Source organism: Pezoporus wallicus, unplaced genomic scaffold, assembly GCF_028554395.1.
Source record: "Pezoporus wallicus isolate ANWC-B61680 ecotype Strahan unplaced genomic scaffold, APGP_CSIRO_Pwel_v1 contig_4161, whole genome shotgun sequence".
In the NCBI taxonomy this organism is placed as follows: Eukaryota; Metazoa; Chordata; class Aves; order Psittaciformes; family Psittacidae; genus Pezoporus; species Pezoporus wallicus.
In genome coordinates, this window is record NW_026639584.1 from 132,466 (window position 1) to 157,459 (window position 24,994).

The 24,994-nt window shown below is 44.2% G+C and overlaps 1 protein-coding gene across 1 annotated transcript in view; it reads right to left on the reverse strand.

Moving 5' to 3' along the window:
• Positions 1–24,994, reverse strand: part of CTNNA1 (catenin alpha 1) — a 106,446-nt gene that overhangs the window by 12,999 nt on the left and 68,453 nt on the right. Inside the window, exons 9-12 of the mRNA XM_057415124.1 lie at positions 21,434–21,526; positions 9,424–9,580; positions 4,109–4,309; positions 2,407–2,558 (exon numbers count right to left, since the gene is read on the reverse strand). Of these exons, the coding sequence (XP_057271107.1) occupies positions 2,407–2,558; positions 4,109–4,309; positions 9,424–9,580; positions 21,434–21,526 (603 nt within the window). The remainder of the gene's footprint in view (positions 1–2,406; positions 2,559–4,108; positions 4,310–9,423; positions 9,581–21,433; positions 21,527–24,994) is intronic.

Sequence of the window (24,994 nt, forward strand, 5' to 3'; positions counted from 1 at the left end):
CCACCGCCATCGTCTTTAGGACAATTATGAATCAAAGCACAGACTAAATTAACAGCAGTTAAATGTATCGAAATTTATTCTTATCCCCCAGGAAAAGATGAAAATTTTTAGCTAGTAAGGGCCAGCTTTTATGCTGTGGGCTAAACACATCTGACCTAGTTCCTGCTTGCCTGGGATTTATTTTTGCCACTGCCACTCTACAGCTGGCGAACTTTATATGAAGCTTACCAAGTTTAAACAGCATATTCGTCAAAATACTACATCTTTGCTTGGAGTGGCACTTCATGACAGTTTTACAGAGCTGCGTCAACAAAGACCTCCGCTGATAAATGCAATACATTGTGATTAACAGATAAGATGCAAATAAAAGTCCCTGCTCTTCAGATTTCTTTCCTATCATTTGAATTTTACAAACTTGTTTTGCAACCCAGACATCTTGTGATAGAGTTAAAATAGAGATAGGTACACAAAAGAGTTGGCAAAAAGCAAAGGAGAGCATGCTGATAATCAGGACCCAGGGTATTTCAGCCACCATCTCCTCTCCATGCCTTGTAGAACAGAGTACGCCCGCAAAATCATCATAAGGACATATATTTAAGAAATAACAAACATATACATAAAAGAAGACAGTTTTGCTGCATCTTCAGAAACTGTTTATGATTCCCAAGCCCCCTTCTCTGCCCATCCACCCTAAATCCCCCAAAACCTGGGGTATACAAAGTGTAATTCTGCCTTTCAAGCTGTCAAGGGCAAAAACTCCTCTGGGGAAGATGAGGGATTGCAGGGGAGCAGGGAGGAAAAAGCAACAACCTACAGATACAGATTTTAGTTCTGAGAATACACTGCATAAATACAAAAATTACGTGTCTGAGTGACTTTTCCTCCTGGTGCCTGTAAAGAACAAGTGCCACTGGACAAAGATACAAGTGCGTCACCTTGCTTGCTCCAGGTTTGCTCAGCAGCATCCCCCTGTGAGCGTGGTTCCTCCTGTGGGCCAGTTTGAGACAAAGCCCTGGAGAAGCGGTGGCCTGGAGGGCTCTCTTATCCTAAATCCATCCTACACCTTACAGCCTTTGGAGAGCAAAGCCTAGCAATTGAACTTCTTTATAGGTCACTGCTGTGTCACCGGCGAGCTGCCGTTAGCTACTGGCAGCGGCACTAAAGCCGCGGCACCCTGACATCAGAGACGCAGCCGTGCGAGGCGCAATGTCAGCACTCCTGGCATCACCACTTCAGCTAATTACTCACAATGTGGAGCTGGCAGGCCTGCTGTCATGTCCTGCATGAGGAGGACTTCAGCAGGGGGTGAATCAAATTAGTTTGTCTGCATAGCAGGAAAGCCTTGATATCTTCATCTAATGCTGGTTGTCTATAAATCCCGAGCTTAACTTTGACAGAAATTATATGGGGAATTTTCAGCTTTTCTTCTGATTTCTCTTCTGATTCTTTGCTTTAAGCGGAAAACATGGAAGATACTATTGCAGTGGTTACTATAACCATGTATATTCTGGAGCTGCGCTGTCCTTAATTTACTTATCACCAAAATGTATCTGCCATGGTTACCAATCTGAAAGATGAGGATGGCGTCTCTGCAACGCATTTGTTTGAGTCAGAGGAGGAGCAAGATAAAAAGGAGTAAGGCCCCTACGTTTGCTTTTGCTGTGTCTGCCTCCTGAGCATTTTTACCAAGTTTCATTCAAGAAATGTGTCACAGGTCAGCCTCAATCAGAACTTTCTTTTCTGCAACCCTTCAACCAACTGCAGGAGCCCTTCTGCATCTTCCCTGCACGCCTCCTACCAGTCTAAGGCTGCCTGACCTACCAGAAATTAGGACTTCCAAGTCACAGTCACTGCACCTGAAACACGCCAGCACAGGAGAGACAAAGCCTCTATGAACTGCTCCCTGTTTACTGAGGTTAGCCCATTAACGAATTACACGCTCTAGGAACCAGAGGCTGAACTCATCCAAACCCCTTTATGACTAACTAGCATTAATTCTCAAAATTTACTTAATAAAGAGCCATCGGGTTTTATTTCTCAGCTCTCAAATGATCAAAAAGCATCTATAGTTATGAATCTACTTGCTGTTGTTAAATCAAAGGTCACTGATTTCAGCACATTAACAAGCAAGGCATTAACATGATTATTACAAAGGATGCGTGAAGGGTATTTAGCATCACAACTCTGGCTATCATTGATGCTCAGATCTGTTTAATGAATTTGAATCAAAATGTACTTCTGAAGCACTCCGCAGAGTGATTAGCAGTTTTTAAGACTCTGAATGTTAATACGAGCTAAACGCAAATTTCACGCTGTCTGCTCTCAACAGAACTGATGCCTGTCAGCTCAATAAAGGCATGGAAATGAGTGGAGAAACAGAAAGCTGTTCCAGTAAGTTCTGCTCACCCGGATCATCAGAACAGCTTTCCTGATGTCTCGTATCCCGTCATACACCAGCCGCGAGGCATCGATGAATTCGTTCTCATCCATGGGCTGAGCAGGGTCTGAACTCAGGGCTTCCACAGCAGCTTCTACTTGCTCAGTAAACCGCGGCATAACTGAAGCAAGAACACCAAAGAGCAGTCAGTGCCCACCCCAGTGCCACCTTCTACTACACACTCCTGTAAAAGTCATGTGTGTTTCTTCTTGTTAATTATCATTGCAAGCTCTGAAACAGTTCTATCTGCATTCAAAACATCTGTCATAGGAAGACATCAACACTGCAACTCAAGTCTTGGTCCACTGTCTACTCTGCTGCTGTTTGGTCTTTTCCCCTTAGACAGTGAAAAGTTTACCCCCACCTTCTAGTGGACAACAAGAAAACACCTGGAGAAGCAGTTAGAAACTATGGGATAAAATATTAAGCATTTGTTTAATGTTCCCTGCAGACGTACATGATTTTTATTTGGGAAAAAACAGCATTACCATCACAAAGCTCAAGTTTAACAAGGGACTGGAAGAGGGCAGGTTGCCCTGCTGTACTGCAGTGACTCACTGCACCCTGGGAAGAACATCACAGAACCATTTACAGTCTGTTTGCTTCTTTAGTGTCACCCTTGATTCTTCATCAAAGTAATTAAAGCAAAGCCAACAACTAATAGTTGGCGCAGGGCTTACTGAAGTAACCAGAATCATTCCTTCCCTTGTGTAGATGTTACCAGCTAGCTCACAGGAAACACCCTCATTTATTGCTTGGGTGTGGTGGACTACAAGCTACAATGCTGCTTTAACAGTCCTGAAGATGTTTCACAAAATTTACCCTAAACTATGACCCAAAATTTATTCTACTGGGCCAGTGCAGTAGATGGAGAGGGCTGGAGCTCTGCTCTGGAGCCAGGCTGAGAGAGCTGGGCTGGTCCAGCCTGGACAAGAGAAGGCTCCTGAAGGGGAAACCTCAGAGCAGCTCCAGTGCCTAAAGGGGCTGCAGGAAACCTGGAGAGGGGGTTGGGACAAGGGCCTGGAGGTACAGGCCAAGGGGAATGGCTTTAACCTGCCAGAGGGGAGACTGGGAAGAGCTCTTGGGCAGAAGCTCTCCCCTGTGAGGGTGCTGAGGCGCTGGCACAGGGTGCCCAGAGAAGCTGTGGCTGCCCCATCCCTGGCAGTGTTCAAGGCCAGGTTGGACACAGGGGCTTGGAGCAAGCTGCTCTAGTGGAAGGTGTCCCTGCCCGTGGCAGGGGTTGGAACTGGATGAGCTTTGAGGTCCCTTCCAACACAAAGCAGGCTGGGATTCTATGATTACATGAATGTGGCATAAATCTCTCTGTATCCTGAACACTTGCAGAGCTTGGTACAATACTGCAAGATGACCAGCGCACCTTTGAAGCCCTAACTCACTGTTAAGGATTCATTTATTGGTGTTTTTTAGCTTTCTACAGCTCAAGAACAGCAAGCATACTCAGGGAGACCTTGTGCACTGCTGAATTTTAAGCCAGTCAACACAGCAAAATTACATTTCTCATTTTGCAAGAGCTCTGCAAATAACTCACTACTTTTCATTACAGTGTATCAATGGAGTCTTTAACAGATTTCACAGGTACATTAGTATCTGGTTACCCAGGCACTTGCAAGCAATATGAATTTAGGGATCTTGGAAGTAATTGACTCTTACCTGTGTTGGACAGTAACTTCGTGGCTTCCAACACCTTCTCAGTGTAGACTCCAGGCTCATAGTTATCCATTTCCGAAGTGACAACATGAATGACTCTAGCAGCACGTCCTCGAATTGCTCCAGCTGTGCGGTCTAAACCATCAACATCTTTTTCTTGGAGAGCAATGACACATTTGTTTACATCTTCTAAAATATGATTCTCTGGTGGTAAAAGAAGGAGCATTTAGATGGTAATATCTTCTTTTCTGCTGCAGTCATCAGCATGGCAATTTCTCAGATTGTGACCTGCTCTATAAACCTCCAACGAGATGCTGCAAAGCATTAATTTTTAAGCTTGCTACAACCAGCAAACAGCTGCCCTTCCAAACTAGGTGTCAAAAAGCCATCAGTGGCATCCACACTTCTTGCCTCTGTTTATCCTTGATTTTACCAACAGAAAAGCTGAGTTCAGCTGAATTCTCCCCTAATGTGTTTCTTCCCATTTCCTCCCCTGGACTGCCAAAGCCCTTACTCCAAATACTTCCAAACCACTCCCCCATCATTCCACATGCACTGGGTGATGAGGCACCCTCCTCTTGCCACACCTCAGCCACCCAGTGCTCTAATAGACTGGGGCACTTGTTGCACGTTTCTAGCTTCCTACATAGTGTTTCCCCACAACCACACACATACCATCAGAGAATATTAAGCTGTTAGTCCTCCCCTCAAATGTAAGACATAACACATGCGGTGATTTACACAGAAAGCGCTCCAGTGACAGAGTACTCTTTGCCTCTTGAGAAAACATAAAATAAAGACAAGACCTCTCTTTGTCATTTACTTTCTGAACACACGTTTTCTTTTTGACACAGAGATATTTCCCTCTATCATGCCCAAGAAGCTTGCAACGAGTAAAACCCCCCAAGAGATTTCTGAAAACGCCTGAAGAAGTTGGGATCTTCTTTTGGGGAAACGCATCCAAAAGGCCTTCTAAACTCTGTTAGAGACCTCTTTAGCACATCAGTACCAAGGCTTTGATATTGCCATCCAACAGCAGCATTTGGGCTTCTTGGTAAGAAACCAATTTGGAAGCATTTCTGCTCTGTCACTTAAAATAGTTTCCAGCGTTACTAACCATTGACTTAATCACACTGCACTGCCAATCCGTGCCACTGAAGTGGCTTTTATTCCCTACACAGGTAGTAAAAGAGCCATTTTGCAAGAGTTTGTAGAGCCGAGGAGCACATAGAGTTGAGTGATGGAGGATTTGTATAAACTGGTTGAAAGGATTGCTGCTGCTGGAAGTGTTATGCTTCATTTGCATAAAATTAACAGAGCCAGGTGCAGTATTGCAAGACTTTGGTAAGCAACCTGGGCACAAAATACACTTGTGTCATACCTCAGAAGCAACTCAGCCTGAACAAGTTCAGCCGAGGGCAGAATGTGGCCCAGAGAGAGAGAAGCGCAGGCTCATTAGTGATGTGACAAGTCAGTGAACAGGCAGCCAAGGTACAAGAGCTGCAGCAAGGAGCACACGGGGTTTGGGTATTTAAAGCAAGAGACAGACATCCCTGCAAGGTGCAAGAGTAAAAAGAAATCGGCATCAGGCCAAGACACAGACTGTTTATTGCTGAAATTCCTTAATGAATAAATTAAGCTGCCAACCATTTAAAAGCCTCTTTGGATTATAGGAACTTTAATAAAAGGCATGGACAAAATGAAGATGAATATTTAAATGCTTGCTGATCATTTCAATCCCTTCTGCAGATGTGAAGTGGCTAGAAAGACACTTCAAAGGCAAGGTAATCTCCCACGGGGCAGGGACCATCAGGTGCATCCACTGTGGTTATACTCTCCAGCTGGATGATAACAAATCAGATCTGACACTGTTCTGTGTGCTTGTATATACACACACTGCTACCTGTCCTACAGGCATGTGAACCCCAAGTGTGGGGCACAAAATGCCATCTGCTGAGGTCGGGACAGCAGAAGAGCCCAGGAGATGCTGACACACGGGTTCACCTCCAGCACTTCTGGGGATGTGGTAACGTGCATCAAAGCCAACAGCCTTCCCATGGTTGGGCAGGAGGAGAGTCTCACAGCAATGGAATGGAACAGAGAACGTGCCCATGACGTGGGGGTTGGAACTGGATGAGCTTTAAGGTCCCTCCCAACTCAAACCATTCTGTGATTCTGTGATAACACAGGCAACAGCAAAGAGATGTTGTTCTATAAATAAAAAAGGCAAAAAGTGGTGTCCCCCACCGCCTAACACTTTCACCTCCACCCACCTCCCCATTAAAGGGATTAAGAAATCCTCTTCCATACATCGCAAGAAGTCTGCAAGGGATCTGGGGGCTACAGGAGAGCAAAACCTAAGTAGTCAAGAGATCAAGCACCACAGATGCGTAAATAAAGCTGCTTTTCTGCTGTGTCCCTTACGAAAGGTCTTGGAACAATTTCCATGCTGAAGCTGTTCTCCCCTCTCTTGACAGAGGCACTGGAGGAACCCGGTCAAACAGCAGTGTCAGTAGACATGGTTATGGAGCAAATACTTGAGTGCTCATACACTTGCAAATAAAGTATTCATCTTGTAATAAAGGAGGACAATCATCAGGTCCAGCAATATTCATCTGGAGGCTCTTAAGATGAAACAGCTTTACTGTGAAGGACATCTCTTGCATAAACCTCTGTCAGTGGCAGCAAATGGAATGGATTTTTTAGGGGGTTTCAAAGGAGATCCAGGTAATTTCAGAACATTGAATTTGACAATTACACAGTGCTATCAGCAACTGCTCTAAAGAACAGAGAAAGTGGGCACGCAACCACAGCCCGAGTGCTTAGGGAAGGCACTGATGAGAGGGATAAGAATTACAGAAGGCACAGAAGAGCTTTGAAATGAGGAATAATGGAACGGGCAAAGCCTCTGCAGTCAAGAAAGAGATGACTAAGTGTAGACAGAAGTCTGTACACTTACAAACAGCACGAAGAAAGCCAGTGGGGAAAAAACCTTTTTCACCATCATCTATTACAAGCAGGGGCATCAAATGAAGCAAACAGGCGACACTGCAAAAATGAGGAGGCTCTTCACAGTTCAGCTGTGAACTCTGCACAGGATGATGGAGATGCCAGCGGTTTATAACGGTCAGAAGAATAACTAACACAGGCTTAAATGAGAAAAGTCTGTCAGGGACTGTTCAGCAGATAACACCTCTGTTGCTGGAGCTCCCCGAGCTGCAAATCACTCATGGTTGGGAGCTTGTAGGAAAGATCTTTAGGCTACAGGACTGCTCCATTCATTTCCTATGCCCTGACAATTAGCCACCACAAGACTGTTGTCCTAACTCAACAGGGCCTTAGTGCCATGCCCTCCATAAAATGTGGTATCCTCCAAGCTTATCTGCAGCACTGTGCATTTAATATCCATCTTCTGTGACATTCTGCTATTATCTAAACCCAGCCTCTCTTACACCAAGCTTTTACCTGTGGATAATTGAAACAATTCTGAAGCATAAGCTGCACAATGAAGCATAACTTCACGATGGACAGCACAAGATATTGTGGGAATGTGGTGAGAGCTTTTTAAACACAGACACAGACTCACAAGAGCTCTTTTAAATTCTGCTTACATCCCAGTTTGTAACTGATACAGACTGACATAAGCATCCTAATAACCTCAAACAGAAGCTGGTATAAATCACACCCATCACGATTTGATCCAGAGAGATGTTTAGACTTTTAGCAGATGAATTGGAGTTGTGGCATTCATATGGAAAACATTTATCAAAGTTCAAACAAACAATATTTAAACCAGTATTTATGGCTTTTAATACTTTCCTAACATCTCTTCAACAACACAGCATGTACAAATAACTGCAGGATGCACTTGAGCATCTGCAGGAGTCTCAAACCACAGCACTGCCATGATGCCATGGCAGTGGCAAGCACACTCTCAAGCTGAGCTCACCTCTGAGTCAGCCTGCCACTGCCCCAGAAAAGCAGCATTCCCTGCTTACTGCCAAGCCCTTGACACAATTCAGAGCAACCCAACAGTGGGACACCTCAGAAACACAGTACCCATCTCCTCAAATGACCTAGAAAGGATGCAGACCACTTGATTCCAGTGGCCTGACCCGCAGACTAACAGCTTTTTCTCTCTGAAATATTTTGCACGTTTGTGGGCAAACTCCAAGTGGAGCCGCGAACCTCAGCACACAATTCCCTCTAAATATATTTCCCCAGAAATAGGCTCCTCACAGCTGTGCAATTTCAACTACTGCTGCAGCAACGAGCATGCAGACAGATACAAACAGCCAGGACATTCAACTGCCTAAGAAGTTTATGCTGACTTATTGCAAAGAACGATTGTATTCAGAACCCAGGGAGCCACAATACAGTATATATGATAACACAGGTATCCTGCTGTGGAAACACTACTTGGGTGGGTTTTTTCTTTTAAATAACAATAAAAAAATATGTTTTTTTAATTCAGGACCTTAATTTTTCATCTCCATTTTCTAGCTGTGTGGACCTGCTACTTCTGACTCAACACATCTTCCTGTGAAATTTCACTTTACGTCTGGAGTTTTTAGGTCATTTGAGATGCTCGAGCCTGTTCACACCAGAAAAATTAGACCCTCAGTGGGCAGCGGTAATGTGTGACTGGTATTGCAGACAGAATTCCTGTGGTTGGATCACTGTGTCCTCTGACTAAAGCAGAATTAGAGGATGTGGAAAGAAAAATGTCCCCATTGTTTCTAGGTCACTGCAGCTAATAGTGGGTGATGCTGATAAAACAGATCATCTTGGCAAGCTCTTTGCCAAATGGAATTATTAATCTATTATAATGATCTAATCTTCTTTTAAAACTTTACTAAAGCTGACATGGTTAAAAATACTGACAGAACATTTCTGTAAGAACAGTTTTATCTTAATTAACTTGTCTGACCATGGTTTGAGATTCGGTTTTGTTTATGTAAGAAGAGTTTAAGGTGAATGAGGGATCACCATTTTCACTAGTGCACAGCTTGAACACAAATGTGCTCTGTTTGCCCCACTGTTACTGGTGAGGTCTGTCTGCAGTAGCTAGGTGGTAATTCGTCGCTAGTTCAGCTAAGCAAGTCAAAAGCTTGAGACATAAAGTGTTGTCTCTTCATGCCACAATCTCCTCCTCTGTTTTCACACGTTGCTTGAGGGAAGATGACACCTACCAGGTGAAGGGTCCCAACACCTTCCAAAAACCTGAGAAGACTCCAGAGCACATGTAGCAACCACCCATTTCCAGGAACAAGCTCAGTTACGAGCAGGATCATTTCCAAAATCGAGCCTCTGGTTACCTGACACAGCCAAGAAGTCATCAATGGAAGTGATGTCATCGACAGCATCTGTCAGCACACGGACTTGCTTCTCCCACTGCTCTTTGAAGAGATCCATGTTCTCCTGAGCCAGCTTGCTTTGGGGTTTAGCAGCCAGAGCCAGTGCAGCATTAATGACCTGCATATTTAAAATATATCCTTAACAAAACAATTCGTTTCCATATGTTTATCCAATGAACTCAGCAGCAAACAAAACAAGTTTAATAGGTTTTCAGGAACTTGATGTTTGAACACAAAAGTGGTTTATTCTGTTGTTCTCATATCCAACTCATACTGCTTCACATTTATTATGGTGAGTTACTAGGAGCAAAAAACACTTGGCAAGTATTCACAAGAGCTAGCTTCACCTTTCTTCAACAGCTCATGTTAAAAAGGTGTTGCCTTCTCAGTACAGGTTGGGAGGCTAAGTATTTTAGACAGGATGACATTTAGTACACTGGAGGCTGCAATTCCTAAGCTACTTGCCAGAACCTGAGAAAAGAAGGTCAAAAAAGGATTAATCTCACAAAGCCTGAATTAGAAACAATATGCAAATACAAAATTAAACATAAATTTTGTATTTATCTTCTTTTCCTTAAATCTTTACTCTGTACCTTGCTAATAATTGTTATCACAGAACCAAAGAATGGTTTGTGTTGTAAGGGACCTCAGAGCTCATCCAGTTCCAACCCCTGCCATGGGCAGGGACACCTTCCACTGGAGCAGCTTGCTCCAAGCCCCTGTGTCCAACCTGGCCTTGAATACTGCCAGGGATGGGGCAGCCACAGCTTCTCTGGGCACCCTGTGCCAGCGCCTCAGCACCCTCACAGGGAAGAGCTTCTGCCTAAGAGCTCGTCTCAGTCTCCCCTCTGGCAGGTTAAAGCCATTCCCCTTGGCCTGTCCCTACAGGCCCTTGTCCAAAGCCCCTCTCCAGGTTTCCTGCAGCCCCTTTAGGCACTGGAGCTGCTCTAAGGTCTCCCCTTAAGAAGCCACCTCTTCTCCAGGCTGAACAAGCCCAACACTAGAGTATGTTGAGATTTCTATTATGTGGCAGAGCCAGATTAGCCAGGGAACGAGAGGGTACTATTTGATGCTCCTCCTGAACAACCCCTACTAATTTTCTCCAAACCCTGACACTGTAATTTACACCAAATCCTTGTTTTTCTGATTAGAACAAACACTACACATACTGCAGGGTAACAGCTTATGCTGTGCCAACTAATCAGTCTGTTAAGTGACCAAGAAAGCCCCTTTGAGTGTGGCAAGAAAGCACATCTCAAAAGCCTGCTCCTGTTCTTGCTGTATTGTGCTCCAGCAGAATGACCTGGAAACATGCCAGATGTGAGAATCCACCCACAATCAGACCAATACACCAATCCTAACCTTGTTTTCAAGCACCTGAGAGTTAGAGCTAATTAACTTACAAGTTCAAGGTATAATTTTTCTTCTTTACTTTAGGGCTGTATTAATTTCACAAAGTTGCCAGACTAAACACGCAAGCACCAGATGTTCCTCATTTGCCAAAATCCACTTTCTCTACCTGCTCCATTTAAAAGTGTCACGAAGCAGTGAAAAAAATATCTAACCCACTAAACATGGAAATGATGGTGATGTCAAACATATCACGATGGCACTGAATAGATCAGGCAGAAGAGGCTGATTCTCTCAAGGGATGCTAGAAATTAGCAGTGACTGAGGAAAATCCCCAGAAAAGCTCTACTGCTCTCCATGCTTCCATCCTGCCTCTGGAGATGGAGGCTGCAAGTCTGGGTCACTAATCAAAATAAGCTCGGTGCATTTGGTAACACTGACAAATGTGAGAAACAATTTGGTATAAGGGGCAATCTGTTCAGGAAACCTGTGGGATGAAACATGCCTTTGAAGTCCCCATTCTTCACGAAGAACATGGGGTCCTCTGCAGCTTCCCCTTCCTCAGAGCAGCCACTTAAGTCCTACCTTCTTGTGTAGGCAGCTGCACTGATTGGGATTGTCCCTTCAGAAACAGACCTCCTGCCAGCCACGGTCCACGCTGCCCCGCTCCCCTCACTCCCGCTGCCTGTTAAGATCATGGTTTTCCCCCCCCCCCCCCCCCCCCCCCCCAAAGCTCTGCAACACCCAAGAGATGATGTTTAAACATTTAAAATCAAACAGAAATAGAGGCTTTAGAAAGGGAAACATGTCCTCTGCTCAAGACCCCTGATCCTTCTATGTAATCACTGCCATTTCCTGCCCCAGTCTGACTGATGTAGTGAGTTAACTCTACATATACAAAGATTCATATAAAGATGAATCCAAATAGCAAGTGTCCTGGAAACAAAAAGGGTAAACTTGTCAACACCCCAGAAATCTGCTCTCAGCCTTCTTCCTGCTAGTAACTAGTGAGACAGAGAAGATGGTGATACCAAGAGTCAGGACTTTGTCTCCTGCTCTCTTCTAGCTGCCTGGGCTAATATCAGATATGAAAACATCCCTTCAGCACTGAGACAGGTCAGCATTAATGCCAGAGAAACATATGGCCTGTGTACCTGTGTGATGTATGTCTGGACAGCAGCATCTGTCTGAACAATTAATCTCTGTCAGCAGCACATATCCAATCCCAGATGCCCACGTTAAGCAACTCTTCACACATAATGGAAGAGCTGTCATAGATAGAGGGCTCAGCAAGTGCTCAAACAGGGCATCATCACCAAATGCAAATGCAGGAGGCACAAGCTGCACCATCGTCCTCCCACCAGGCAGCTTAGCCAAGTAAAAAAAGGGAATTTTTTATATGTTACAACAGCAAAAACGCATAGCCAAGGCAAATGTATTCTTAAGAAATGGCCAAGCAAAGCAAGAGCGTAAGATCTCCCTTACTACAGACATGTCTGGCATTTGGAAAGCAGCCAGCAGCAGATAAGGACAACCTGGTGGGGAAATCAAAGGCTATCAGGTGTCACTGCAGAGCAAAAGACAAACCTACAGCTCAAGAAACCTGTACAGGTATGTGTGTGCTTAGGAGGAAATCCAAGACAGCAGGTTCAGCTCCACAGCCCTTTACTGTAGCACATACTCTATCTCCATGTGCAAAGGGATCACAATATTCAGGTTTAGCAGGGATGCTAAAGCCCTTCACTCCATGTACAGCTCAGTATTTACATGGGTAAGTGATCCCAGACACGTCTCACATGTCTCCTTGAAGGAATGTCCCAGGGATTACTGACCATACCCTCCAAATTATCTATTTGAGTAAATACACTCTTACACGATGCCCTGTACTCACTAGAGAGTGACCAGTGCATTTTCTGGCACATGCTTAGATAGACAAGGGAAAAGGACAGGGATGCTGGATCTCTGCTGGGCTCTGGGGAGAGCCCCCCTGCAGTCCTGATCCAGCTCTGGGGCAACAGCACAAGAGGGAAGTGGAGCTGTTGGAGAGAGTCCAGAGGAGGCCACGGAGATGCTGCGAGGGCTGGAGCAGCTCTGCTCTGGAGCCAGACTGAGAGAGCTGGGCTGGGTCAGCCTGGAGAAGAGAAGGCTCCTGAAGGGGAGACCTCAGAGCAGCTCCAGTGCCTAAAGGGGATTAAAATGACCCCCCAGTTTGGGTAGGGGGAAGGTACTTATTAAAGTACACTACTGCTTTTCCAAGAAACATGAAGTGTTAAGCAATTAATATGAGTAATTTACAGGAAGGATATATATATATGTATGTCAAATAATAGGAAGAACAAGTCCAGACTACCTGCAATGTAGCCAATTCCATGTAAAACATTTGGTACTTTCAAGAAAATATTCTGCATTTCAGAGCTTCTCAGGATGCTGCCAAAGCACTGTGATCACAATGACTCACTGAAGTTGTATGAAGAAAAGAATCAAACAGGGACATTTTGAGACTATCCAGAAGGAAATGAAGCATGGCAAGAAAGCACACTATTTTTATCGGTGCTTTGTTTCATGGAGCAATTGCAGTGTTCAACTCAGACAGCCCAGTGCTCAACAAGGTGGTTCCAGAAAGTTACTTGGAGTAGCTCACCTCCACCTCGGAGCTTCCTGCACCAGCAGCCAGGACTTGGCAATACATACCCTGAGATGGGGGAGGCTCAGAGTTCAAAAGACCTGCAGTGGATGTCTCAAACCCTCTTCTCATGTCTTTCATGGGAAGAAACTGCTTGGTGGCAGTTTCGTTTTAATGACTGTTATTATTTAATTCTTTTCCAATTTCTCTGTTGAAACTAAAGATGACAGACTGAATTTATGTATTTATACCTTTGAAGAACAATGAAAAGTGACTTCAAAAGCTCTCTTAAAAAATACACTACTCCAGGACAGAAAACACTGTAACCTCAGCTATACTTGACGGTAAATTCAAGCCACGGGGTCACCTAGAATTCATGGTTTTAGGCTTAATTTAGGATGGTTTCCAGGTTCACCTTCATAGCACCCCATGTAAAAACTGATAGAGGCTAGGAGAAAGGTCTTACACTTGGTGGTGGCTCTACAAACAACACTTTTGAACACTTGGCTGGCATGGCTGAAGGAAGAACATTACTTGGGGGAAGAAAACTACCACCTATTTATGTTGCACTGCAATCCCTAGCTCTTGTGCCTTCAGACAGTCTCAGTGCACACAGTGTCTGTAAGCCACACAACTCTCCATTTCAATGGCTACGAGCTTCCTGGGTTTTGACTCAGACTTTCAGATGGGGATCCAATCACACTGCAGGATCAAGTTTGCCTCGAGAAGAAGATCTAAGAGCAAAGGCAGAAGCAGTGATCTCTCTTTGTGAGCAACCTCAGCACGAGGATAAGGGAAAGAATGCTCTTCAACCTGCCAAAACTAGTACTGCACCCCCAGAGCGTGAGCAGCAGTCGAGGGAGGGGATTCTGCCCCTCTGTTGTGCTCTGGGGAGAGCCCCCTGCAGTCCTGATCCAGCTCTGGGGCAGCAGCACAAGAGGGACGTGGAGCAAGAGGAGGCCATGGAGATGCTGCGAGGGCTGGAGCAGCTCTGCTCTGGAGCCAGGCTGAGAGAGCTGGGCTGGGTCAGCCTGGACAAGAGAAGGCTCCTGAAGGGGAGACCTCAGAGCAGCTCCAGTGCCCAAAGGGGCTACAAAAAACCTTGAGAGGGGCTCTGGATAAGGGCCTAGTGATAAGATGGGGTTTGGAACTAGATGATCTTTAATGTTCCTTCCACCTCAAAGCATTCTAGGTTTTACGACCATGCAACGCCCCTCATTCTCTCCTGCGGTACAGATGGCTAGTTGTAAGGTAGAAGCAAAAGCATGATTCTCTAATCACAGCTTTCTAAATGGTCAACAAATGACTTCATGACCTCATCCCCAAAGCTGCCACAGCAGCTGAGCTCGGCCAGGACCATCCCCTTGCCCAGGCTAGACTGTAATACCCCTGTGTTTCTGTATGGAAGAAAGCATAGCTTGCCTACTGGTAGTTTGTAAGAAGCTGCTTGTGATTTAATTTTACATATGCCAGATGTCAAAGTTACCTCCAGCATTCACCCTACTCATGTCCCCTTTCCTGCTCATAATTGCATTTTTGCTCTGAGTGGAAAAAAGTTTCACAAGCAGAACATTTAAGTCATTTCCAGTTACATCCAACCCCAGGTCTGCATCCCCATCTCTACTTGGTGCTAACCCTCTATGTAGCTCAATACAGCAGAAAGCACTCTGCGCACTCTGATGAGCTGAATGCCTGGAAGCAAAGCATACAGAAGACTGTTTTACATTTTCCCTGGCTATAATGGCAGCAACAAGCAAGTGTATGGAGGCTGATGTACCAAAAGAAGAATGCAGAATTTGCTTTGATTTCCCATACTTTGTTCCAATGTATAAACAGTACTTTGAGCACTTTCCTGCAAAACTAAATACAGGTATCTCTGCAGAGATATTTATTCTTCTTGTTACAGTGCTACAATGACCCACAGATACACATTCCATTGAAATAAAATGACTTTTTCCAGTTTAGTATATATTAGTGTGAATGTATTTATTGTTTGCTTATTGTGACTAGATAATTATGAACTCCCCATCTACACAAAAAGCATTTTTGCTTGTAGCTGAAGACTGACACTGTAGTCCCAGGCAGTATAGAAGCTGCAAGAATTTTGATGCCACTTGTTTTGGTGTCTGTGCTGCTTCACTTTGCATTTCACCGACTTCAAGTGCTGAAGCTCTAGGGGTTTCAAGGACTCTATGTCTTTCCTAGAAGCTGTTCTGCTACTGCACTCCACAGATCACACTGTGCCTGTGATGAAAACATTGGGTCCTTATGGACTAACACACCTCCTTCTACAGAATTGAGTCCCTTTCTCCTATCTTTGCTTCTTTTTATGCACCAGTAAGTTCTCCAGTTTCTAATACAGTTTCTTGGATGGCCACTCCTGTGCTGGCTCTTCACAGCAAGCCTGCATGATGGGCTTGTTCAGCCTAGAGAAGGCTCCTTAAGGCGAGACCTTGTAACAGTCTTCCAATACCTAAAGGGGACTGAGAAGAAACCTGGAGAGGGGCTTTGGACAAAGGCTTGTAGAGACAGGCCAAGGGGAATGGCTTTAACCTGCCAGAGGGGAGACTGAGATGAGCTCTTAGGCAGAAGCTCTTCCCTGGGAGGGTGCTGAGGCGCTGGCACAGGGTGCCCAGAGAAGCTGTGGCTGCCCCATCCCTGGCAGTGTTCAAGGCCAGGTTGGACACAGGGGCTTGGAGCAAGCTGCTCTAGTGGAAGGTGTCCCTGCCCGTGGCAGGGGGTTGGGACTGGATGAGCTTTAAGGTCCCTTCCAACAGAAACCATTCTAGGATTTTATGATATAAAACTACAATCCAAGTGTTAAGTTTTTAATGTAAGTATTTCTACCCAATGCCAATAAAATGCTTCAAGCACCTGTAATTAAACAGTCTGGAGATAGATCTGCTAGTTAGTACATTCAAAAAATCTGACAGTCGTTCAAAGAGAAGAAAAAAGGGGAAAACTGTTCGGTGTGAAGTCTTCACTGCAAGAGAAAGGAAATTATCTCCTTCTCCAGAAGCCACCTGGGAACTGGCAGTAACTGGGGACTCACGGAGGAGAGCAAGCCTGACAGTCACGTTTGGGTCTGGTTGACTTTAGGAGGTTGACTGGAGAGGTTTCGTTTCTCTAACATGCTGCAGCTTCTAAACAAAAAGTTTTGTGCTATATGGAACCTCTACAAGGGATTCCTTCTGCTGTGGTATTCTGTCTGTCTGTGTCAGTAGGTGTGATCAGCATATGTAACCATCTGCCTCATCAGAAATCTATAAGCAGCAAATTGCTTTTCAAGCATTTCAAAATTGGAATGCAAGGATGTGGAACAGCAATTATTAATATAAGATGTTAATATGAGAAGAGCCAATTTATTTTTATATTTAAAAAAATGTAATTTAATCCAAGAATTATCTGGAGCCTGTTTAATGGGCAACACTCACATGACTGCACAGGGGCCGTTGAGCTATGCCAAACATGCTGTCTGGGCTAAGGTTGATATAGAGGGAGCAGGGAAGGGACAGGCAGAGATGCTGCCCGGTGCCCTCACTATGTTTCTAAGGAGGATGAGCTATTTGGGTGGAGAAGAAAGGCAACCAGCACTGGCTCAGGGTCACCCTGCCTCATGGATGGGAGAACAGGTCCTGTGTGTCCACACCAGGAAGGTGCAGGTCTACTGCTCCTGAAGGCCACTTCCCAGAAGATGCTCATTCTTGAGGGCAACAGGCTCCAGCTTTTGCTGGCAGAAGCAAACACCCAACCTGCTGGAAATTCTAATCCAGCAGTATTTTCTAGAACTCTCGGCCTGCCTGCAGTGTGGTTAAAAGTCTTCATGGAGGCTTTAAGGAACAAGCAAGTCAACGTATCGCTGGTTAAAGCAGCTTCAAGTGACAGCAGACTGTCACATCAAAAGGCTGGAGCAATACTCTTTCCTTTCAAGAGCTGTACTGGGGCATTTTCACTGTTGCTTTCTAAACACCTACAGCTTGTATGATCAGACGCACTCCTATGGTTAAGCTCTCAGACATCTTCAATGCAAAATGCTGTTACAAAACAGCTTTTGCAGGCTCCCAAAGCAAGTATTTCTTGGAAGCAGAACTCGCAGTTATGAGAGAGGATCCAGGTTTTCAAGTGGAGATAAACAAAATCTTTTGCTAATTTACCATTGGCAAGCTCTGTGTTTAGCAAGGAGGCAAAGAAAACTTCCCCCAGAGCTCTGCTAGGCAAATGGAAGCACAGGCAACTGTTCCAAGCATTTCACAGCAGTACTTTTCCACTTCCATTATGAAAGACATCTAAGCATTTTTTGTTTTAAACATTTAACTGGAGTGATGGAGGGCTTTTGTCCTTCATCTTAACCCATCACAGACTGGCCTGTTTCCCCACCACCTAACAAGGCATGAAGCTGCAGGGCTGCAGGTAACTCCTATGAGATGCTGGACGAAGTTGGTTCACTCTGATACAGACTTTCAGCAATGCATGTCCTCAAAGAATTCATAGAATCACAGAATGGTCTGAGTTGGAAAGGACCTTAAGATCATCCAGTTCCAAACCCCTGCCATGGGCAGGGACACCTCACACTACTCCAATTCAAGCAGGGTTGTAAGTTCACAAAGAAAAGCACCAGTGACCCCCCTAATGCCACCTTATTCCTCCCCTGTAAACCCAGACTAACATAAATCACCCAGCTGGCTACTACAGAGCAGGCACAGCTCCTCCTAACACTTCTTTCTGCATGATCAAAAAGGAGCTTGAAATATTATATTAAGTCTTAATTTCTGTGTTAAGTGTCTGGGAACTCACAAACAGGAAGGATGATGCTGCTCCTGAGGAAGAGCTGATTTACAGTAACGACCACACTACACAAATGTAACTCCTTGCTTTTGTACAGACTTCCCAGACAAAAAGTTTTCCACATCTTTTTCCTTGAAGAACTAGATTTTAAACCTGAGAGTGTGTGAAGATGATACTGGCAATGACTGGTTTCTTGTTCAAACCAAGTCTTCCCCAACCCATTTGAAGTGCTGCCTGTTCCTTACTCCCACTGCTGGCTCAAAAAGGCAAGTTACAACCAGGGACTGAGTAACTGCCTTGAAATACAGCTTTTATAATTAACTCAACAGCTTCATTTCTGCAGAAATCATTCTTTAGCCAGGAGTTTCCCACTCCCAGACTGGCCTCTACTCAGCTAAGCTATTTAAGAGGGACTCAAGTGCATTAAATTTCAGTTTCATCCTTTCAACCACAGCAATACCTTGAATTAGATTTCATACATCTTATTTCTGTGTGGTATTGATACAGTCACTTGAGTTTCAGAGACTATTGTAATTACTGATTGACTTCACTCATTCTGAATCTAGCATCTTCCTGAAAAAAAAAACATCTAAGCCAAAAAACCCCCAAAGCATATAATGTTGGGTTTAATCTGTGTTTCATGCCTAATTCACATGGTTATTCAGCACAGACACCAGAAGGATTCAAGAAGCAGCTGTGAATCTCATCAGGAATAAACTGCAAAATAGACAGATAATTGTCTGAAAAGGAAAACAAAATTCCACTATGTTTCCTATCTGGAAGCATTCAGAGATTATACAGAGTAACCCAAGTTTGGGAACAGTCAGTATCGCGGTTGAGGATGACAGCATGCTGAGTCGCTTATCCTGTATTGTTAGGAAGAAACCCAGATGCCATTTGTAAAACAGTTCAGACAAGTGCCCCTAATTATCTCTCAGGATTCACAACATATTTAAATACTCTCGGGGCATTAAAGAATCAACCAGAGAACATGTAATGTAATATAAAAGCCCTCTTTCAAGGGCTATGAACATCTATAGTGTCATTTACTAATCTCTTGGTGATGACCCTGAAATCAAGGCAAGACTGTGCAGTGCATCTGAACTGCAGCTTGGAAGTTCAGATCTGTGACCTTTGTAAAGCCACAACCCATCAGTTACAGCCCTTGTCCATTTATAGATAATCAAAGCTTCCAATGTGTGTTAACTACATTATCCATAATCCCTGAAGTCAGAGGTTAACAACTGCACTTCATGAGATGTGACTAGAGCTTGGTGACTACTGAATGGAGTTTGTTCATTATTTCACGTTGACTATCATGCTGTTTATTTTTTAAAGGAGTGGGTTTAAATAAATAGGTAGCTGTTGGAAAAGCAAAGCAAGAAGAGTAGGAAATACACACAACTTCGGCAATAGGGAGGGAAAACCACCCCCACAGACTTGGACAACTACCAGAAGCATTTAGATTCAAAGAAAACCTAACTTCCTTAGGATGTTTATTTTCAAAAGCATCAGCATTTGTTTGGAATAACATGCAGCAGACACCCGTATTCTTGAAGATAACCACAAGAAATCATTATATCCAGCCTAGTTAGTTATGTTAGGAAAAAGCAAGCCCTTACACGAGACAAGATGCATTTTTAAAAGCTTTTTCTTCCACATGCTTTGCTCCAACTGTAAAAATTGACCTTTGGTTTTAACAAGCCAAAGACACCACTTGCCCCAGGGGCGGGAGGCAAAGACCTGCACAGCCAGCAAAAGCATGGGCAGGAGTGGGAACCACAGAAGTCCACCCCAGGACAACAAAAGGCGTCCTAGATAGTATTGAATGTTTTATGTTTGGGTGCCTATCTTCACCTATTGAACAGGTGAACAGTGCTGCTGAACAGCGCCGACTTACAAGTAAAAGAAAAGGTAAAACAGACCTGCTCTTCACACTGTCTTCACCTATTCCCACGGAACTCCCTTCCTGCTGAGGCAGATACCAGTGAACACCCCTCTCTTCCTTTTGACTAGTTTTCCCAATATATATGGGAAAACCTGAACAAATTCCAAATAATCCTGAGACAATTCACCTTTTTTTTACCTAAAATGCCATTCAACCAGTTTTTCCGAGTATGTACTTTCCATTAGCTCCTTGTTACCAACACCAGCTTATTTCTTTGGCTTAGATCTGAATTTCCTGTTGCTTTAAAAAATGCAAATTACAAGAATTGAAAGTGCACTGTAGTCTTCAGGGGTTCAGCCAAGTATCTAGTTGTTGACATTTAAAACATCAGGGCTGTCAAAATGCAAGAGGTTAGTCTAATGCTTATATAATCTCAATTTCCTTGTTTCCATTAAAAAGTTACTAATTAAAAGGTAGTCTCAGCCAGGTTTGAGCTCTTCACACATAGCCATCTTCTTACTCTACTGAGAAAATTTTTTTGTGGCATATTTATATTCTACTCAGGCAAAAAATAATATATCTATAATTCATCTTACAGCCTGCACAGGAGCAGTGGTAACATCTTCCTGCAGGATGAATGTGCACAGTAAACCACTGAAGCTTTACTGGTTTACTGTCTTGCAGGCTGGTAGAATACTCCAGCCAAATGAAATCGGAGTTCTTGTGTAAAAAAGACCCCACTCATATCACTAATTACTGTTACATATTTTAAAGTTTCCAAGTCTTGATGACTACTCCTGCATCTCACTCGCTACACAGCAGCTCCAGGTGCCTAAAGGAGACTGACAAGAAACCTGGAGAGGGGCTTTGGACAAGGGCCTGTAGGAACAGGCCAAGGGGAATGGCTTTAACCTGCCAGAGGGGAGACTGAGATGAGCTCTTAGGCAGAAGCTCTTCTCTGTGAAGGTGCTGAGGCACTGGCACAAGGTGCCCAGAGAAGCTGTGGCTGCCCCATCCCTGGCAGTGTTCAAGGCCAGGTTGGACACAGGGGCTTGGAGCAAGCTGCTCTAGTGGAAAGTGTCCCTGCCCATGGCAGGGGGGGTGGAACTACATCATAGAATGGTATCACAGATCATCATATCGTATCATCATAGATGAGCTCTAAGGTTTCTTCCAACCCAAACCACTCTAGGATTCTACATATTAAGGTAAAAATCAAGTTCTGCAGCGAGTCCACAGAGCCACAAACAGGGCAAAACATGTACTAAGCAGGGCCACTGCCCAACTTATCGGGGTATGTCTTAAGTTCTTATGCTCTTCATTACCTGGGGACACAGGGCTTCAAGCTGGCTGGCTGACATGCGAACCAATTTCACACCTTCTTCATTGTTCGAGATGGAACAGGCCAAGTTGGCAACCTGTGTTAGAGATGGGAGAAAACAAAACACAACTGTTAGAATTGGGGTTCATTTCCCTCAGTAGGAACCTTTTTACTTGTCCCCAATGGCGATCAGTAACCCATCATGAAATACAAAGCATCCACATTCATTCAGTTCTAACCAATTTGGAAAGTGCTAATGACATCTGTTCCTTCTCCAGCCATGAAATCATAACACATCCAATCATAAAATCACAGTCATTCAAACAGGACAAAGAGATCCTTGTTACCATTGGTTCTGGGAAGTTCTCTCCAATAAAATGTACAAGAGCATCACTGCAGCACCTCAAGTGATAGTTACACAGCCCATTCCCACTCGAGTGAGACAGCAGCAGCCACACAATTAAAAAACCCAATCCAGCTCCCATGCATCTGAGGATTAAATATTCTGATGTCTGTAGGCACAGGGATGCTCCCTTTTCCTTGGAATGTTTCTAAATCCTACTGTGTGTCATCCCAAAAGCACTCGGAGGCTCACCAAGCAACTGGCCTATGCAAGCATGGTGGTGTTGCAAAACTCTGGCTGTTTTGCTGGTGCTGCACAGAGCAAACCTCTGCAGCAGGATACGGGTATTTGAAAGCTTGAGGTACTTCTTATCTAGCAGAGACTGCTGTTATCAGGCAAGGGTTCCTCTAGAATGCTGTGATTAATCAAATAAAACCATTTCCTGGTACAGGCGATCGTGAAGATCCATCAACAAGTCTTCAGAATACAAATAGCATCTTGTGGTGCTAAAAACTTTACTCCAAAACCTTGACCCGCTGCACAGCAGCATCCTTAACTAGGTCATCTTGAACGAACAGAGATGGCCTTCCATAAACACCTGCCTTAAGAGCACAGAGGAAGGGGACAGCACAGAATTTTTTGGTAATTGAAGATACTCCTCCTATCAGAGCTACTCTCAGGGGAAGGAAGTCTGAAGTAAGTTACATTTCCTAGTTGACAGGTGAATGACAAGCATGTTATTCTGAGCCATTTGAACACAGAAAGCTGTAAAAATAGCACAAAGTGAACTGAGATGAACAGTGAGTACTGTCCTTTCAGAGAGAGCAACCTGCAACCCCCCTCAGTAAATGTGCTGTAGAAGCATCATCACAAGCCAGCAGGCTCTCAGTTAACACCAGTGAACCAGATTTCTCCATATATACTTTTCTCTATAAGCTGGGGAAATTCCATTCTCCCTTTAATTAAACTACCCTCTGCATTCATATCCAAGTCATTCTGAAGTAGTATCTGCAGCTACATCACATGCTTTTCCCCCTCCCCAAGCCATTCCCTTGTAATGATGTTCCCACACAGAATACATTACTGTCCCACAAATCATCAACCACATGCCAATATACTTGAACAGCAGTTTTCATCAATTCCATTATCAGTCTGGGGACCAAAAAGCAAACTCCCATTGCAGAGCACACAGCCCCTTTCTCGCCCTGGTTCCAAATCCAGTTACAAAGGATGAAACCAGTGCACTGTCAAGAAGAGAGGTATGTCTTCAGCACTGAACAACCAAGTAAACAGATGCAACAGCATATATTTGGATGCAAGCAAACTGAAGTTGAAAGAAAGACTATGAGCATCAACAACACAGAAAGCTCTTCCAGCTTTCAGGAATATCAGAGTCCTACTCCTCAACTTTCCTTTCCACCAGGCTTTGTGGACAAGACCTACATACTAAGAGGTGGAGTTGCAGCAAGCCCTGAGCATAGAGCTGGGCTGTGCAGCTCACACCCCCTTATAGCCAAGGCTCTCTTCTCCCTGCTGTCACCACGTCTGCTGCCGGCTCCAGCTCAGTTCCTCTCTGCAGCATACCATCAAACAGCTGTGCTCTCTAGAGAGCCCCAGCAGAAAGGGATCTTACTCTGCACAAAGAGTTTTTTCCCCTGCAGATTTGCCGTGTCTTAAATCCCTAGTTCACAGCGAGCTATAGTATATTATACTTTTGTTTAAAGGCTCAAAAAATCAAAAGACAGTAAGATGCCATGATTTAAAAGTCAAATAAAGACTTTGCCGTTGTTTTAAGCACAGGTCATATTTTTGGGAAACACCCATTTGCCAATATTTTTTATGGTCCATATTTCCACATCGTTTCTACCCCCGCAGCAGCAGTTACAATCTCTAGGAGCAAGGAGAACACAAAGCTCTATTGAGTAAGGGCTGAATAAAAGCGACATTGAAGCACCACAAAATCAGCCTCTCCGAGATCTGGAGATGTTGCACTCTCTCTCAAGCCAAGTGTGATGAATCAAGCACAGAGAAACGCCGCTCTGTCTGAATACAGAGAGGCAAAGAAGTTTACAATGGAGTGTCCCCACCGCCGCACAATGAAATTTCGCTTTTTTGCACAGTCATTTCTGAGCCGTCATTTTTCTTCTCAATACCCCGCTAATGGCAATTCTCCTTTAGAAACTGCCCGACTGGGGCTGCCAACCTTCATGAAAGAAGTGTGTGTGCTTCCCTGACTGAGGGTCTTTGGCAGTTTAAGACAACCCAACTGTTGGCTGCTACATCCCATCCTACTGCTGCGTCTCCAAAGCTCAACACTTCATTTCAGCATGCTCGTCCAAAAGAAAGCTATTCGCTTTGGGGGATTAGTTGCCCTGCCAGATTAGCACACAAACTTCCCGGCAAACTGTGTGCTGAACATCAGAGCAAAGCAGGGCTCTGGGAGCAGCAGAGATGACTTCAGAGTGCTGCAGACACGGCTGTAAATTCACTGCAACGCAACGTTTACTGCGCCCGTGGGAAGGCTCTGCCGAACTACTGGAAAACACTCACAAACCTCTTCAGATGGGAAATGTAAGAAGGGCTATGTCAACTAATTAATCAAGTTGTAAATGGCATTACAATGAGGTATTTCAAATTGCCATTAATTATCAGGTGCCCTACAGCATGGATTCTAAAACTGCATGCACCACCTAAGGTGGATGGTTGTATGAGTAAGAAATTCATTATTAAATGCACCTGAAAGAACCCATCATCATTAACTTCTGGGTGATAGCTGACAAACAGCTTCAAGCTCCCTGTCTGTAGAGAGGATAGGGTACTCCTAGCCACTAATTTGACAGGTACACATAATACATAAGGTTTTGAAGCTGAGGTGAAGATCAGCTACAGCCACATTTGTTATAAAGCACACAGAGCACATGGAAATCACACATTTCTAAACCCTCCAAATAAAATAGAGCACCTCAAGCGAACAAAAATTCCCCTTAAATCAAATGTAAATGAAGTAGTTTCCCCAGGTCTCCAACAACTGACATAGTAAGTGGTCAGACTTGATTGAGAAAGAACACCACTTGTGCTTGAGAGTAGAACAGCAATTGAATTCCTGCTGCATTTGTTCATTCTTACCATTCAAGCCCCTTTACATAAGCACTACTAGCACAGGCATCAAAGGAGACAAAAAAAAGTCACGAATAACGTAATCAGCCATAACAAGCAATCTCT